The sequence below is a fragment of the Patagioenas fasciata genome, chromosome 2, assembly GCF_037038585.1.
Source record: "Patagioenas fasciata isolate bPatFas1 chromosome 2, bPatFas1.hap1, whole genome shotgun sequence".
Classification (NCBI taxonomy): domain Eukaryota; kingdom Metazoa; phylum Chordata; class Aves; order Columbiformes; family Columbidae; genus Patagioenas; species Patagioenas fasciata.
The window spans coordinates 5,509,116-5,523,623 of NC_092521.1; the positions used below are offsets into that span (position 1 = coordinate 5,509,116).

Consider the following 14,508-nt stretch of genomic DNA (forward strand, 5'->3'; position numbering starts at 1 on the left):
CTGGAGGGGAGATGGTGTCTTCTGTACCTGACCACCAGCTCTCCTTGCCCCTCTCCTTCCTTGCCCCTCTCCTTCCTTGCCCCTCTCCTTCCTTGCCCCTCTCCTTCCTTGCCCCTCTCCTTCCTTGCCCCTCTCCTTCCTTGCCCCTCTCCTTCCTTGCCCCTCTCCTTCCTTGCCCCTCTCTTCTACAAATTAGCATTAAGTATTTCTAAATCTTTCCTCCTCCTCCTCCTCCTTTCCTCCTCCTCCTCCTCCTTTCCTCCTCCTCCTCCTCCTTTCCTCCTCCCTTTCTCTCTCTTCTCCAGCTTAGCATAGAGTATTTCTAAATCCATTTCTTCCAAAGTCACAGGTTTTTGTTCTGGGATATTTTGGTCTCCGTTCTCATGGAAATCAGGTTCACAACTTCCCAGAGCTCTTCCCATGATTCTCTTTTGCTCCATAAGTCTCACTTGGCCTCTTGACTAAGACCGTTACTTTTATCTGCTGAAGGGTTAAGGCAACCCCCCTGCTTATGGAAAGAAGGCAGAAAATGGATTTGAGTGGGAAATATGGAAGGCAATACGATTTTTCAGCTTCTGTTCCTCTCTCATTGTCATTCCCCCAACATTTTAACATCCTCTTCTGCTAACCACAGCTCACAGTGAGATCCGTCATGTTGGATATACCGTGTTTCCCCCAAAATAAGACAGGGTCTTACCTTCATTTTTGCTTCAAAAGATACATTTTTTAAACATGTACAGCTGCCTGGACACTCTTCAAATTGACCTTATTTTTGGAGTAGGACTTCTATTTCCAGCATCCTGAAAAATCCCGCTAGGGCTTATTTTTGGGGTAGGTCTTATTTTTGGGGAAACAGGGTAGGTAAGATCAACCGAATATACATAGGACAAAAAAAAATCTCCAATCTCAGAACAAGTCTCTTTGAGCTTTCTGCACAGAAATAACAATGTCAGAGGTAGGGAACACAGGATCAAGATCCGTGTTCTAGAGCGTGGGTCTCTCTTCTGCTTCCTATTGAAGCAAACTAAGGCTCAGGCATCAATTTATAGAGCTTCACTCCTCTTCAACCCGCTTTCACAGGCCAACTTTACTACCAGAAAGACACTGTGTCAAAAAGATCAAGTTTCTTATATTTTTAAGGGCTCCAGAACTGCGTTGGGACAGAGATCTCCAAGCCCTGGAGCTTCTCCCTTTCTCCACCCTCAGCCTGGAATGATGCTTGGGAAGAGCTATTTAGGATTTGCTCTTTTTCACTGCATTGCTTTCTCAGACACCATCTGCTTGTGTTAATTTGCAGCAGTAGCCAAGAGGCAATTAGTTTTGTTTTGTTTTTCTATGAGATGCACATTCATAGTGCGGTCACCGGCCTTGGCAATAATTTGGAAACCGGGCTGGTGGATGATAAAATTTAGCCCCGTATTTATTCTTTGATAAGAGGAGGGATAGTGATGTTCTTCCTCAGTGAATGATTGATTTAGCTCGGGGTGCTTTGGGGTCTCACTGGCTCCCAAAATAGCACAAAACAAGTGATGTGACAAAGTCATTAAACAGGAGAGCGTGATGCTGGTGGAAAGGCTTCAGTTTGCTGCTTGGGCTGTCAGAGTTGCCCTGGTTGATCTTTAAAGAACCAGAAGCAGATTTGGGGGATTTTAGGGCTGCAGAAGGTGCTGGTCTGACCTAAAGGCTTTTGCAGCCCCATCTGTGTTAAGTCATTGAGAAACTAAAGGAAGAATTCTTGCCAAAAATAGCGCTTTTCGTAATGATTGTGGTGTCGAATTGTGGATCACTTGCTGAAGGGGTTTGTAGCTTCTCTGCTAATGGGTTTGTAGGTATATAACTGTTTTAAGAGGTGACTCCAAGGCAACTAAACGCCCCTTAAAAATGCGTCTTTATGGCTTTCCAGTGAACGCTTTGTACGAACCGCTCAAAGATTCATATCCAACTAAAATGAATGTGTTTCTTTCTTGCCCTTCTGCAGAATATGACAGATACCTAGCATCCAGCAAAACCATGGCGGCAGCTTACCTTGATCCCAACTTGAACCACACACCCAGCTCAAGCGCCAAGAGCCACCTGAGCAGCGGGCTGGAGCGCTCCCCGGGGGCCATGGAACGGGTCTTGAAGGTCTTTCACTACTTCGAAAACAGCAGCGAACCCACAACGTGGGCCAGCATCATCCGCCACGGAGACGCTACCGATGTGCGAGTAAGTCTGGTTTTAACCTTCTCATTTTAGGTTAAATATTAACGTCATGCTCAAAAAGTGAGAGGTAGAAATCTGGGAGCAAACACACACTGAGGTTTTACGGTTTGTTTAAAAGAATCTTTGCCTGTTGTGATGAGAAGCTGCCAAATTCATGCATATTGTGGTTAAGTTACAAAAGACGCACCCATCATTAACCAATTGATAAATGCTTCTGATATCTGCAAAACGAGGGGATATTCTTCAAGTTTTAGATCTTTGTGCATGAAAAGAAGGCAGATTAAGTAATACATTGTTTAGAAGCAGAGTGCTGAGTTTATATTTAACTAATAATAGATGTATTGTAAGTAAGAAACTAAACAATTATACATAACTTCATCAATTATTTCTTAGTATTGATGTATATCAAAATTTCCAAATATTTTAATTAATTCGTAATGATTATGTGATTATGAGCAACACAAGAGCACTTATGGAGGATGATTCCCAGTGTTCCCCAGCGCTGAGAAAATTAAGAATGATGCTTAACAGTATCATTGACTCAGTTTATTTCTCCATTTCGGTTGTATATCATACGCTCAGAAAAGGTGTTAAGTGGTACCAGTTTTCATTGAGAACAAAAAACCCTCATGTATGATATTTATTATCTTCAGGAAATGAGAACTCTTCTCATTTGTGCTGAATAGAAAGCTGAAGTTTAGGACAGTGATGATCAGTCTGGACTCAACTACTGATGTACATCACTTTTACCACTTTATATTCCCCAAAAACCTGTGAGAGCTGAGATGAAGGTGACGTTAAATATTAAAAAAATAATAATAATAAATTGTATCACGTTTAAAAGTAAGATTTATGTATTTACACGCTTTAAATGTGATTTATACATGACTTAAAAATAGTCTTGTTTGGCAACTGGTTCCCCCACAGTGTGGGGAGATGGAGCTGAAGAGTCATTGCTGCCCTCACTGTGTCCATTTGTCCATTGCACCCTGGTAGTCGCCTGCTATTTAAACTGAAAGGAAGCTCAGTTTAACATGTCAAATGCTTTTAAAACGTTGTGGTTGGTGTCTTTGTCCAATGATGCTCCCAGAGCAGCGTCCTGCAGGTGGGAGGTGGCGTGTGGGTTGTTTCCTTCTAGAAGGTTCTTGCTGTAGGAGCAGGTTCCCATCTGCTCGTTCCTTCCACCGCTTGTATCTCTGCACTATACTTCAAATTCCACTAGAAAGACACGATTCCAATCAGTTGAACGTGGAATCATCAGAGTTAAGGAGACTTGGTGCCTCCTCCTGCCCGCTGTTAAACTTCATTTGTACAAGAGAAAACCAAGTAATAAACACTAAATCTTTTTGAATGTTTCATCTTCCTTTCCTATTTATTTTCTGGCATCACCGCATATGAAAAAGAAAACAGACAGCATTCTTGAGTAGATCTTGAGACCATAGATCAAGGATATTCGTTGGTGGTGATCAGGAAATCTGTCTCTTGTCATTTTAATCTGTGTCTAGAGATAATTTGGTGAGCGGGCAGATGAGAGATACAACAAAAGGAATCACTATCATCAATAAAATACACTTATTTTACATGGAATGGGTTTTTATGGGCCCTGCTTGAAATGTCTTTGCTCTCTGGGTTGAGTGGTTTGGTGTATCTGATGTGATTGATTTGTTTCATAAAGCGTATTACGTTGTACAAGGGGAATAAAACTGTGTCTCAGTAGGTCTGGAACCTTGCAGGACCAGAGTTCTTTACGTGGTGCTTGAAATCGAGGTTCTCTTTCCAAAGAAGTCTGTAGAAACTTAGCAACCAAAGCAGAGATTACATCTCTGGTTTCCGCACTTAGAAATACCTGTGGTTTGGGGCTTTGAAGACGCAAAACTTAGAGCTTCTGTAAGAAATTCAGTGCCGGGTTCAATTTGCAGAGTTACAAATCCTTGGCATCCAAACAACAGGCAAGTAGTAGTTACTTGAGGCTTATGTTTTAGGTTTGTTAAATGCACATTCAGTCGGATGGGAGTTTCTAAAAGTGATGAGATTTTTGCATTATTCTGCTTTCCTAATGAAGAATAATGTGATGAGTCACTAAACTCCCTTCTTTTGTGGTTCTTTTTAATTTATTTTGATTTGGTTAAACTAGGACAATGACTGTTGAATGGGCAGGTACTCCATAGTAAAAATAGTAGAAATCTGATGTCTTAGCATGTCCTGACATTTATTTTAGAAACATTAAACCTTTGTGGAGGACAAGCCTGCATTCCATTGGAATGACTGCTGTTTGACCAAGCCGAATAAGTTAGGATTAAAATAGACTTTAAAGGGTTTTGTGCCTTAGTTTTACACTCCCCGCCCCGCCACCTTTTGTGGAGGGGACGCTGCAACAGGGCTTCCATTTCTTCTGAATTTCATACTGGGAAAGGTACTGGTGCTGGGTTTGCCCTCTGGCTCCTTTCCAAAAGGAATGTTCAGAGGTGGAGCCTGGGAGCCAGGTCTGCAATTAAAAGGGACAAATCAAGGTTTTTGGAGGCCACTCACGGCTCAGCGGAACGGCTGGGGTGGCAGCCCAGGAACCTCTCCAGGATTCAGAGGAGCTCAGACTTGGTCTGAGATCTCCAGAAAAGCCAGTTAAAGGTATTTCTGCTGGCACTTTGCGGAATGTGCGAATACGAAGGGAAAGCGAGGGAGGCATTTTCTGATTTGGGATTTCTTCTGTTTCTGGCAAAGCCAAGTTTGTCTCTCAGTGGAAAGGATGTGTTGGATGGTCAGAGGTGAGGAAAGCTCCTTTTCCCTGAAAACAATTAAAAACTGAGATCTTCTGTGTCTTCCTAAGAGTGGAAACATTGGTTTAATGTACACATTATACACAAATCCTTGATCATGAAGGGAAACCCTTTTCCTTAAACTCAGAATCCCAGAATGTCAGGGGTTGGGAGGGACCTGGAAAGCTCATCCAGTGCAATCCCCCCATGGAGCAGGAACACCCAGCTGAGGTTCCACAGGAAGGTGTCCAGGCGGGTTTGAATGTCTGCAGAGAAGGAGACTCCACAACCTCCCTGGGCAGCCTGGGCCAGGCTCTGCCACCCTCACCATGAACAAGTTGCTTCTCAAATTGAAGTGGAACCTCCTGTGTTCCAGTTTGTACCCATTGCCCCTTGTCCTACCATTGGTTGTCACCGAGAAGAGCCTGGCTCCATTCTCCTGATACTCACCCTTTCTATATCTGTAAACATGAATGAGGTCACCCCTCAGTCTCCTCTTCTCCAGCTCCAGAGCCCCAGCTCCCTCAGCCTTTCCTCACACGGGAGATGCTCCACTCCCTTCAGCATCTTTGTTGCCCTGCGCTGGACTCTCTCCAGCAGTTCCCTGTCCTTCTGGAACTGAGGGGCAAGTTGTTAGCTCACGTTGTTAAGCTCAGACGAGCAGAACTCAGCTTTCCGTAGGAGTCTCTTAACTGGCCAGACTAAAGGTACAATTTTCTCGCTGTTTGACTTGAAATATCTTGAACCAAGACAACTATACATAGTCGTGGCTTTGAGGAGAAGTCCTGGCTGCCGAGCTCTGTTTTTTCTGGATGGGTTTAGTGTTTCCTCTGAGGGATGAGCCTGTATTCTGCAACGGGGCTGCTTTTCAATTCCTCAAAATGCTTTCTTGGATTTCAGAGAGCTGGAACGCTCTACCCTTCTTCTTGGTATTATACTGAAAACACGCTGCATTTCCAAAAGGAAAAAAAAAATAGACTTCTAGGAATGTGCAAACAGGTCTCCTACTGCGAAATGTGTATTTCCAGAGAAAGAAAGGTTGTTTATCTTCCCTATTTATCTTGGTATGTCTTCGCTGGGCTGTGTTGTCTACGGGCATGTTCACAAAGAGGGAGTTGGTGTCGGGACGTGCTCTGCCCTGTTCGGCCCCAGGTGTGCTGGGCGAGTAGGTGGAATTGGTGAGATGGAATTGTTTTGGTCTCCAGTGCGCCCTGAAAGTAAACACGGCCCTGGTTCTGAGTAAATCACCTTCCTGTTCTCAGAAGATGTGGTTGAAGCAGGGTTGTGTCAACCGTATTTAATAGAGGAATGAATGCGTTGAGCAGCCTTGGTGGGTAGGGAAGGGTTGTGTTTTTTATTAAGCAGGCATTAGGAAACCTTTTGTGAGCCCTTTGAGATGGCTTTTGGTGTAATACAGTTGTGCCCTACAGCCTGTGTTCCCACCCCAGCTTGTGTCCATTACACTTGATTGTAAACTTCTGGCCCCCGTTACGGTTTAACCCCAGCCCAGAGCTCAGCACCACGCAGCCGCTCGCTCACTCCGCACCGGTTTGATGGCGAGAGAATCAGAAAGTTCAAAGTAAGTGGCTGAGATAAAGACAGTTTAACAGGTAAAGCAGATGCTGCATGCACAACAAAGCAAAACAGGAATTTATTCGTAGAATAATAGAATTATTTTGACTGGAAGAGACCCTCAAGATCATTGAGTCCAACCATAATGTACCTCTGGTGCTAAACCATGTCCCTAAGAACCTCGTCTAAACGCCTTTTAAACCCCTTCAGGGATGGTGACTCCACCACTGCCCTGGGCAGCCTGGTCCAATGCCTGACAACCCTTTCTGGGAAGAATTTTTTCCTAATATCCAGTCTAAACTGCCCCTGGCACAGGTTGAGGCCATTTCCTCTCATCCTGTCACTCGTTACGTGGGAGAAGAGACCAACCGCTCCATATTCCAAGCTCCTTTCAGGCAGTTCAGAGATCAGAAGGTCTCCCCTCAGCTCCAGTTCTCCAGCTGAACCCCCAGGTCCCTCAGCCGCTCCCATCACACTTGTGCTCCAGCCCCTTCCCCAGCTCCGTTCCCTTCTCTCAACTCGCTCCAGCACCTCAAGGGTTTTCTTGGTGTGAGGGGCCCAAAACTGACCCCAGGATTTGAGGTGTGGCCTCCCCAGTGACAAGTACAGTGGCACAATCACTTCTCTAGTCTGGCTATTCTCTTCTCTAGTGCACACTATTCCTGACACAAGCCAGGATGCTGGTGGCCTCTTGGCCACCTGGGCACACACTGGCTCATGTTCAGCTGCTGTCACCAACATCCCCAGGTCCTTTTTCCCCAGGCACTTTCCAGCCACTCTTCCCCGAGCCTGTAGCGCTGCCTGGGGTTGTTGTGACCCAAGTGCAGGACCCGGCACTTGGCCTTGTAGAACCTCAGACAATTGGCCTCAGCCCATCGATCCAGCCGGTCCAGATCCCTCTGTATGGCCTTCCTGCCCTCCAGCAGATCAACACTCCCACCCACCTTGGTGTCATCTGCAAACTTACTGAGGGTGCACTCAATCCCCTCATCCAGACCATTGATAAGGAGATTAAACAGAACTGGCCCCAATACTGAGCCCTGGGGACATCACTCATGACCGGCCACCAACTGGATTTGTCTCAGTTCACCACAACTCTTTGGGCCCGGCCCTCCAGCCAGTTCTGTATCCATGGCAGAGAACACCCATCCAGCCATGAGCTGCAGCTTCTCCAGGAGATGCTGTGGGATACGGTGTCAAAGGCTTTAATGAAGCATTCACTGCTTCCCATCAGCAGGTGGGTTCAGCCATCACTGGAAAAGCCAGGCTCCATCATGTGTGAAGACAACCACCATAATGCCCCTCTGCTTCTTTCCCCAGCTTTATACCATGACCTCGTGTGGTGTGGGATGTCCCTTTGGTCAGTTGGGTCAGCTGTCCCCACTGTGTCCCTTCCCATCTCTCTGGCTGGTGGGTGGTGTGAGGAGCAGAAGGGGCCTTGGCTCTATGTGATCCCTGTTCAGCAGTGACCACAACATCCCTGATTATCAACTGTGTTTTCAGCACAAATAGAAAACACAGCTCCAGAGTAGCTGCTGTGAAGAAAATAAACTCTAACCTAGACAAAACCAGCACACCCGCAAAACTCATCTTTGATTCTTGAGTAGTAGTTGTGAGAAATGAAGATGATCTTATTTATGTGGAAATAACAACCAGAAATCTGGAGTCAGGTTATGCCAGACATGCATCGCACCTTGATTCTTACCCAGTTTGGTTTTCTCTAGACTGGCTGACTAAAACATAACCTGGATAGAGAGAGCATTAACACATCCGGCCGTTAGCGTTGTCCTCATTTGTGGAGGTAAAAGAAGCGTGATTAGAAGCCCTTCACAAATAAAGATGCAGGTTCAAGATCTCTTGGCTTGTTCATCGCTCAGATGTCTTTCTCCCTTTTCGATGCAGAACCACCCTGAAATGTTGGCTTCTCTAATGTTGACAGAATGAGAACTCAAAAAGCTGAAGGAAAAAAAAGGATAAAGATCTATGTAACTTCAGGGAACAGAAAAGGTCTGAATTCAAGGGGCAGCGTCTTGGCTGAGTCCCATCCCCACATCAGGGGAAAAGACCGGAGTGAATTCATCAGCTTCCCTGCCCTCCTGCAGAATCTTATTTCTTACAAGCAGAAAACATGGGTGCAGGGTTGGGAAGCTGTGTATTGCAGCCATTTTCCCTATTTTGAGCTTTTTGGAAGGAGAAGAGCTGAAGCACATTCAGCTAAGACATCACTAAAGCAGCTTCTTAAACTGCATTACTGCATTAGTATTTCTTGCTTGCTTTTGTCCTCTTTCCCCGTCACTTTCTATTTGTATCCCGTTTGTATTTCCCAAACCATTTCAATTTGCATGTCATAGTCCGTCCTGCAGTGTCTCTATTTCATTCTGGTTTGGCCGTTCTTGTGGAATTTACGTTCTTTCCAGGTTTGTCTGCGTTAGCTTTGGCGGGTATTTTTGCACTGTGCATCATTGCTGTATTTTACCCAGTGATACAGGAGACCCGAGTATTTGGACATCCAGTTTGTGGTGGGGGAATAGGAAAAGCCTTGAGTATAACGGTCTAGAATTTAAATGATATCCTAATTTAACAATCATTTCTCTGGCAGCAGTGCTAGCGTTTTTCTCGCTGTTTGTTTTCTTGTGCTGCCACCTTAGTTGTGCCGGCAGAGGTATTGTGACTGTTTGGCAAACTGATCACAGATCACGGAACGTCAGGGGTTGGAAGGGACCTGGAAAGCTCATCCAGTGCAATCCCCCCATGGAGCAGGAACACCCAGCTGAGGTTCCACAGGAAGGTGTCCAGGCGGGTTTGAATGTCTGCAGAGAAGGAGACTCCACAACCTCCCTGGGCAGCCTGGGCCAGGCTCTGACACCCTCACCATGAAGAAGTTGCTTCTCATATTTTAGTGGAACCTCCTGTGTTCCAGTTTGTACCCATTACCCGTTGTCCTGTCATTGGTTGTCACCGAGAAGAGCCTGGCTCCATCCTCCTGACACTCACCCTTTCTATATCTGTAACCATGAATGAGGTCACCCCTCAGTCTCCTCTTCTCCAAGCTCCAGAGCCCCAGCTCCCTCAGCCTTTCCTCACACGGGAGATGCTCCACTCCCTTCAGCATCTTTGTGGCTCTAATCACAGAATCATAGAACAGTTTGGGTTGAAGGGACCTTCGGAGCTCACCCAGTGCCACCCCTGCCATGAGCAGGGACATCGTCAGCAGCTCAGGTTGCTCAGAGTCCCATCCAGCCTGGCCTGGGATGTCTCCAGGGATGGTTCATCCACCACCTCTCTGGGCAACCTGGGCCAGGCTCTCACTACCCTCAGCATAAAAAGTTTCTCCCTCATGTCTGGCCTGAATCTCCCCTCTTCTAGTTTAAAATCATCACCCCTTGTCCTGTTATAACAAACCTTTCTAAAAAGTCTGTCCCCATCTTTCTCACAGGCCCTTTTAAGCACTGAAAGGCCGCAATAAGGTCTCCCCGGAACCTCTTTTCTCCAGGTTGAATACCCGAACTCCCTCAGCCTGTCCTCTGAGTTAAATCATTGCTTTAATGTACATTTTAATCCAGATCAATTCCACGCTCTTGTCAGCCGCATCACCTTGCAGACTGACACAACTTGGGATGCAAGGAAAAACCTGTTTATTCTGGCACCGCAGTGTTATTGCAGCACCGGGGTTTATTTATGAGCATCTCTCCTCATCCACTGCAGCATTCCTGGTTTCCAGACACTTCTCCAGGAGGATATTGCTTGTCTTGAATCAAGAGGTTTGTCAGTCTAACCGCAGTCACCGAAAAGACCAACTTTAACCACAATTCCACCCATTCAGCTCCATCTCTGTCCTCCAAGTCTCTTTGCTCTTCTCAAACCTGCCTCATTTTGACCCAGTCTCTGGACAGAAGGTCTTTGTCCACCTAAACCAAGCAGATAGCCTGAAGGTTTAAAGGCGGTTGGGCATGTGGTGGGGCTGTTTGAATGTTCCTATTGCTCTCTGTAAAGGAGAACGCTCAGATATTACACAGGAAACTTATTTAATCTACTGGGTTTCCTGTTAAAATAGATTCTTATGAGGATACAGGATGGGGGTAGCAGCTTGGCCACAAAGTTCTTCAATGTTGAGTGGAAAGAGCCTTTGAACACTAACAGGACTCTCTGTTTTTGGGGTAATAGAATCTGCTGTATAGGTACATACATATATTTCCAGATCTAATTTCTACATATATGCAGTAATACATTGCCTGGAGGCGATGGAATTTTTGATGTATGGAAGCAGAGTGGAGAGCACCAATTAAACATGATTAGGTACATGTGCAAATGTATAAATTCATTCCCTATTTATTAAAAGAGCTAGAAAATCGATACCACTTACCACCTTTATTGTCTTCCTTTGCTGCATGCCCACGTGCACTGTACCAGGTGACAAGATGTATAGAGAGTTAGCATATACTTCCCTTCTGAGAACATAGAGAAGTACCAAGAACTCAAAACTACAGACCTGCAGATCTAAGCAGCATAAAGAAGGTGATGGTACTGCAGTAATCATATTAATTATAACAGAAAAGAAATACCCTTGCTCTTTAGAATGCCTTTTTTTGTGCAAAATACACATTTTGGAGTTGTGAGGGTGTAGTTTTCTTCGATGTTAAATTGTTTTGCATCAGAGCTTTGTAGTTTTCTTTTGTCCAACTCTTCATTTAAGGTCTCCACATAAATCTCTCATCAGGAGTTATAATAGTGGATATATAAATAGCATTTGACATATTTTAAAGTGCTTTAGAAATACAAACACCCTGTCCCTATATTAGAAGTGCCACTTAAAGACTTTTTCTAGTGCAAGACACTTTGTCCTTCCTACTAAATAGGGAAATTAGGTTTGTAGTCACACTGGGAGTGTATTATTCTAACTCCAATTTATTCATAGTAGAACATGAGCTTTATTAATTGACAAGCAAGCGATTCCTTTTCACACATTTACAGAAGCACAAGGTATTGCTGAGAGATACTGAGAGACCTTTCGGCCTTGATTTTTTTAGCAGCCTTCAAAATATCCTGTACTGTAAATTCTATTTTTGGATGTATTCTCCTCATTTAGGACAGACATTACTCTATTTTTCAAATTAGCTGAGTTGAATATCTGTGAGTTCTTTAGACAAATGAATAAAAATAAGTGCTATTTACTGTTGTAGGGACTGTAAATGCTTTTTTTTCTCCTCTCTGGTTAAAGGGAGGGAAGGGTGATTTGACACCTATTATTGATTGGGAATTCCTCCGTGTTTTCTTTTGTTCAGCTGCACCAACCTGTTTTATGTTTGGGGTGTAAATGTTAGCTCTGGAAACCTGATTAATGTCAATGTGATCACAGTAAACAGCATTCAACTGGTATATATGATTGTGTGACTTCCTTACGGGGTATTTATGGGAATGACAAGAACCAAGTGAAAACTGCTGGTAGAAATTATGACACCAAGCTGGGAGGAGTGGCTGACACGGCAGAGGCTGTGCTGCCATCAGAGACATGGACAGGCTGGAGAGTTGGGCGGGGAAACATTGAATGAAATAGAACAAGGGCAAGTGTAGAGTCTTGAATCTGGGCAGGAACAACCCCAGGTTCCAGTGTAAGTTGGGGAATGACCTATTAGAGAGCAGTGTAGGGGAAAGGGACCTGGGGGTCCTGGTGGACAGGAGGGTGACCATGAGCCGGCACTGGGCCCTTGTGGCCAGGAACACCAATGGTGTGGATTAGAAGGGGGTGGTCAGTAGGTCAGAGAGGTTCTCCTGCCCCTCTGCTCTGCCCTGGGGAGACCACACCTGGAATATTGTGTCCAGTTGTGGCCCCTCAGTTCCAGAAGGACAGGGAACTGCTGGAGAGAGTCCAGCGCAGGGCAACAAAGATGCTGAAGGGAGTGGAGCATCTCCCGTGTGAGGAAAGGCTGAGGGAGCTGGGGCTCTGGAGCTGGAGAAGAGGAGACTGAGGGGTGACCTCATTCATGGTTACAGATATAGAAAGGGTGAGTGTCAGGAGGATGGAGCCAGGCTCTTCTCGGTGACAACCAATGATAGGACAAGGGGCAATGGGTACAAACTGGAACACAAGAGGTTCCACTTAAACTTGAGAAGCAACTTCTTCCTGGTGAGGGTGGCAGAGCCTGGCCCAGGCTGCCCAGGGAGGTTGTGGAGTCTCCTTCTCTGCAGACGTTCAAACCCGCCTGGACACCTTCCTGTGGAACCTCAGCTGGGTGTTCCTGCTCCATGGGGGATTGCACTGGATGAGCTTTCCAGGTCCCTTCCAACCCCTGACATTCTGGGATTTTGTGTGATTCTGTGATTCTGTGAAATTGATATTCCTGTATCAGATGTGTTCCCTCCCTGATAACCGTTCACTCCAGAGTCTGTATTTTAGAACTTTCAGGTGAGGCCCAAGAACCATATGCAGAGCAGACTCTCAGGAGACAAAATTCCTCAAAAAATAACAACTTAATGGAGTAGAATAGCAGGAGTGCCGGCTCGAGCTGGGTAGATAAAAAATTTTACATCTTTGCAGACCATTCACACCAATGGCAATATTTCACCACCAGATCCTTTGCTCCCCATTGGACCCTGTTTTCTCTGAGGCCTCTGTTTTGTTCAGTTTTAGACGCTGTTTTGGGTCCATATCCTTGAAGGTGCTGTTTTCTCTGAATAAATCCTTTGTTCTCAGCACAGTACAAAACAGGCCCCGCTTTGCAGATGTCTGTGATGTGTCCGTGTTAGCCTTGGATCCATGTTTTCCCAGTCAGTTCCATTTTTCCCAGCAAAATGCAAGCTGGACTTTACCTTGAGGGCGTTCAGTGTAGTCTGCGGTTGCTTTTGGTAAATATGACCTTAAAACTTTAGCAAATCTACCAAGTAACATGAAGCAAAGAGTATATTAAATATCATACAACCCTATATCTCTAAATAATCCATTACGTTTGGTGTGCATCTGCTTAAGCGAAATGATTAATACTGAACTTGAATTGGGCTCATCCACTGACCCGTGAGTAGTAAAACCATCACCATACAGGTCACTTATTTAGCAGGGAGAGCTCAGAGTGGGCTCATCCAGGGTGTTGTATTTATAGAGTAAAGTGGTTGACTTGTAGTCAAATTGAATACAGTAGGAAAAGTTTGTATGAGACTCATTGAGCTCACAAGTTACCAATGTCCGTGTGTCCTTCTGCTTCCCTGTGAGTCTCCTTGAGGAGTTTTTGGCCTGGCTGTGGTTCAGACCTGAACCAAACTGCTACTGGTTTTCCTGGGGGGGTCAAGCGCATCCACCACAAAAATCCGGAGAGATTTCAGGTTTCTTTAGCTGTGCTTCCAGTTAAAAGGTTTGTCGTGATGTATCCCAGCGGGACGTCTTCATCGCCCCTGTGCCGTGGTTAAGAAGTTAAATCATTTGTCTGGAAACCGGTGATTAAGCATTCTGGTCGCTACCACGAAAAGCATCAGACGTGCAAAGCTCCTCACGCGTTGGAAGGTGAAAAAGCTGTCGCCCATCCCAGAGTGACGGCGGTGGCTTTGTCACTCCATGGAAGCCGTCCAGAACCTCAGGGGACTCTACACGTGGTTTACTACCTGGTGGGAGTTAAACACACTGACCCCATTATGGCACAGTTCCACTTGGACGTAAATCTTGTGCTGTTTGGAAACAGGAGCCAGAGAAGACAAACCCTGTCCCACTGTGGGGGAACCCGCTCTGGTGCTCCTCTGGTTCTGAGTTGGTGTCGCTGGTTTCACAGAATCCCAGAATGTCAGGGGTTGGAAGGGACCTGGAAAGCTCATCCAGTGCAATCCCCCCATGGAGCAGGAACACCCAGCTGAGGTTCCACAGGAAGGTGTCCAGGCGGGTTTGAATGTCTGCAGAGAAGGAGACTCCACAACCTCCCTGGGCAGCCTGGGCCAGGCTCTGCCACCCTCACCAGGAAGAAGTTTCATCTCAAGTTTAAGTGGAGCCTCCTGTGTTCCA

The 14,508-nt window shown here is 45.6% G+C and overlaps 1 protein-coding gene across 8 annotated transcripts in view; it reads left to right on the plus strand.

Moving 5' to 3' along the window:
* Positions 1-14,508, plus strand: part of PTK2 (protein tyrosine kinase 2) — a 197,378-nt gene that overhangs the window by 69,841 nt on the left and 113,029 nt on the right. For all 8 annotated transcript variants that reach the window (XM_065830925.2, XM_071803769.1, XM_065830921.2 and 5 more), the window contains one exon: positions 1,979-2,205. In XM_065830925.2, the coding sequence (XP_065686997.1) occupies positions 2,011-2,205 (195 nt within the window). In that variant the 5' untranslated portion in view covers positions 1,979-2,010. The remainder of the gene's footprint in view (positions 1-1,978; positions 2,206-14,508) is intronic.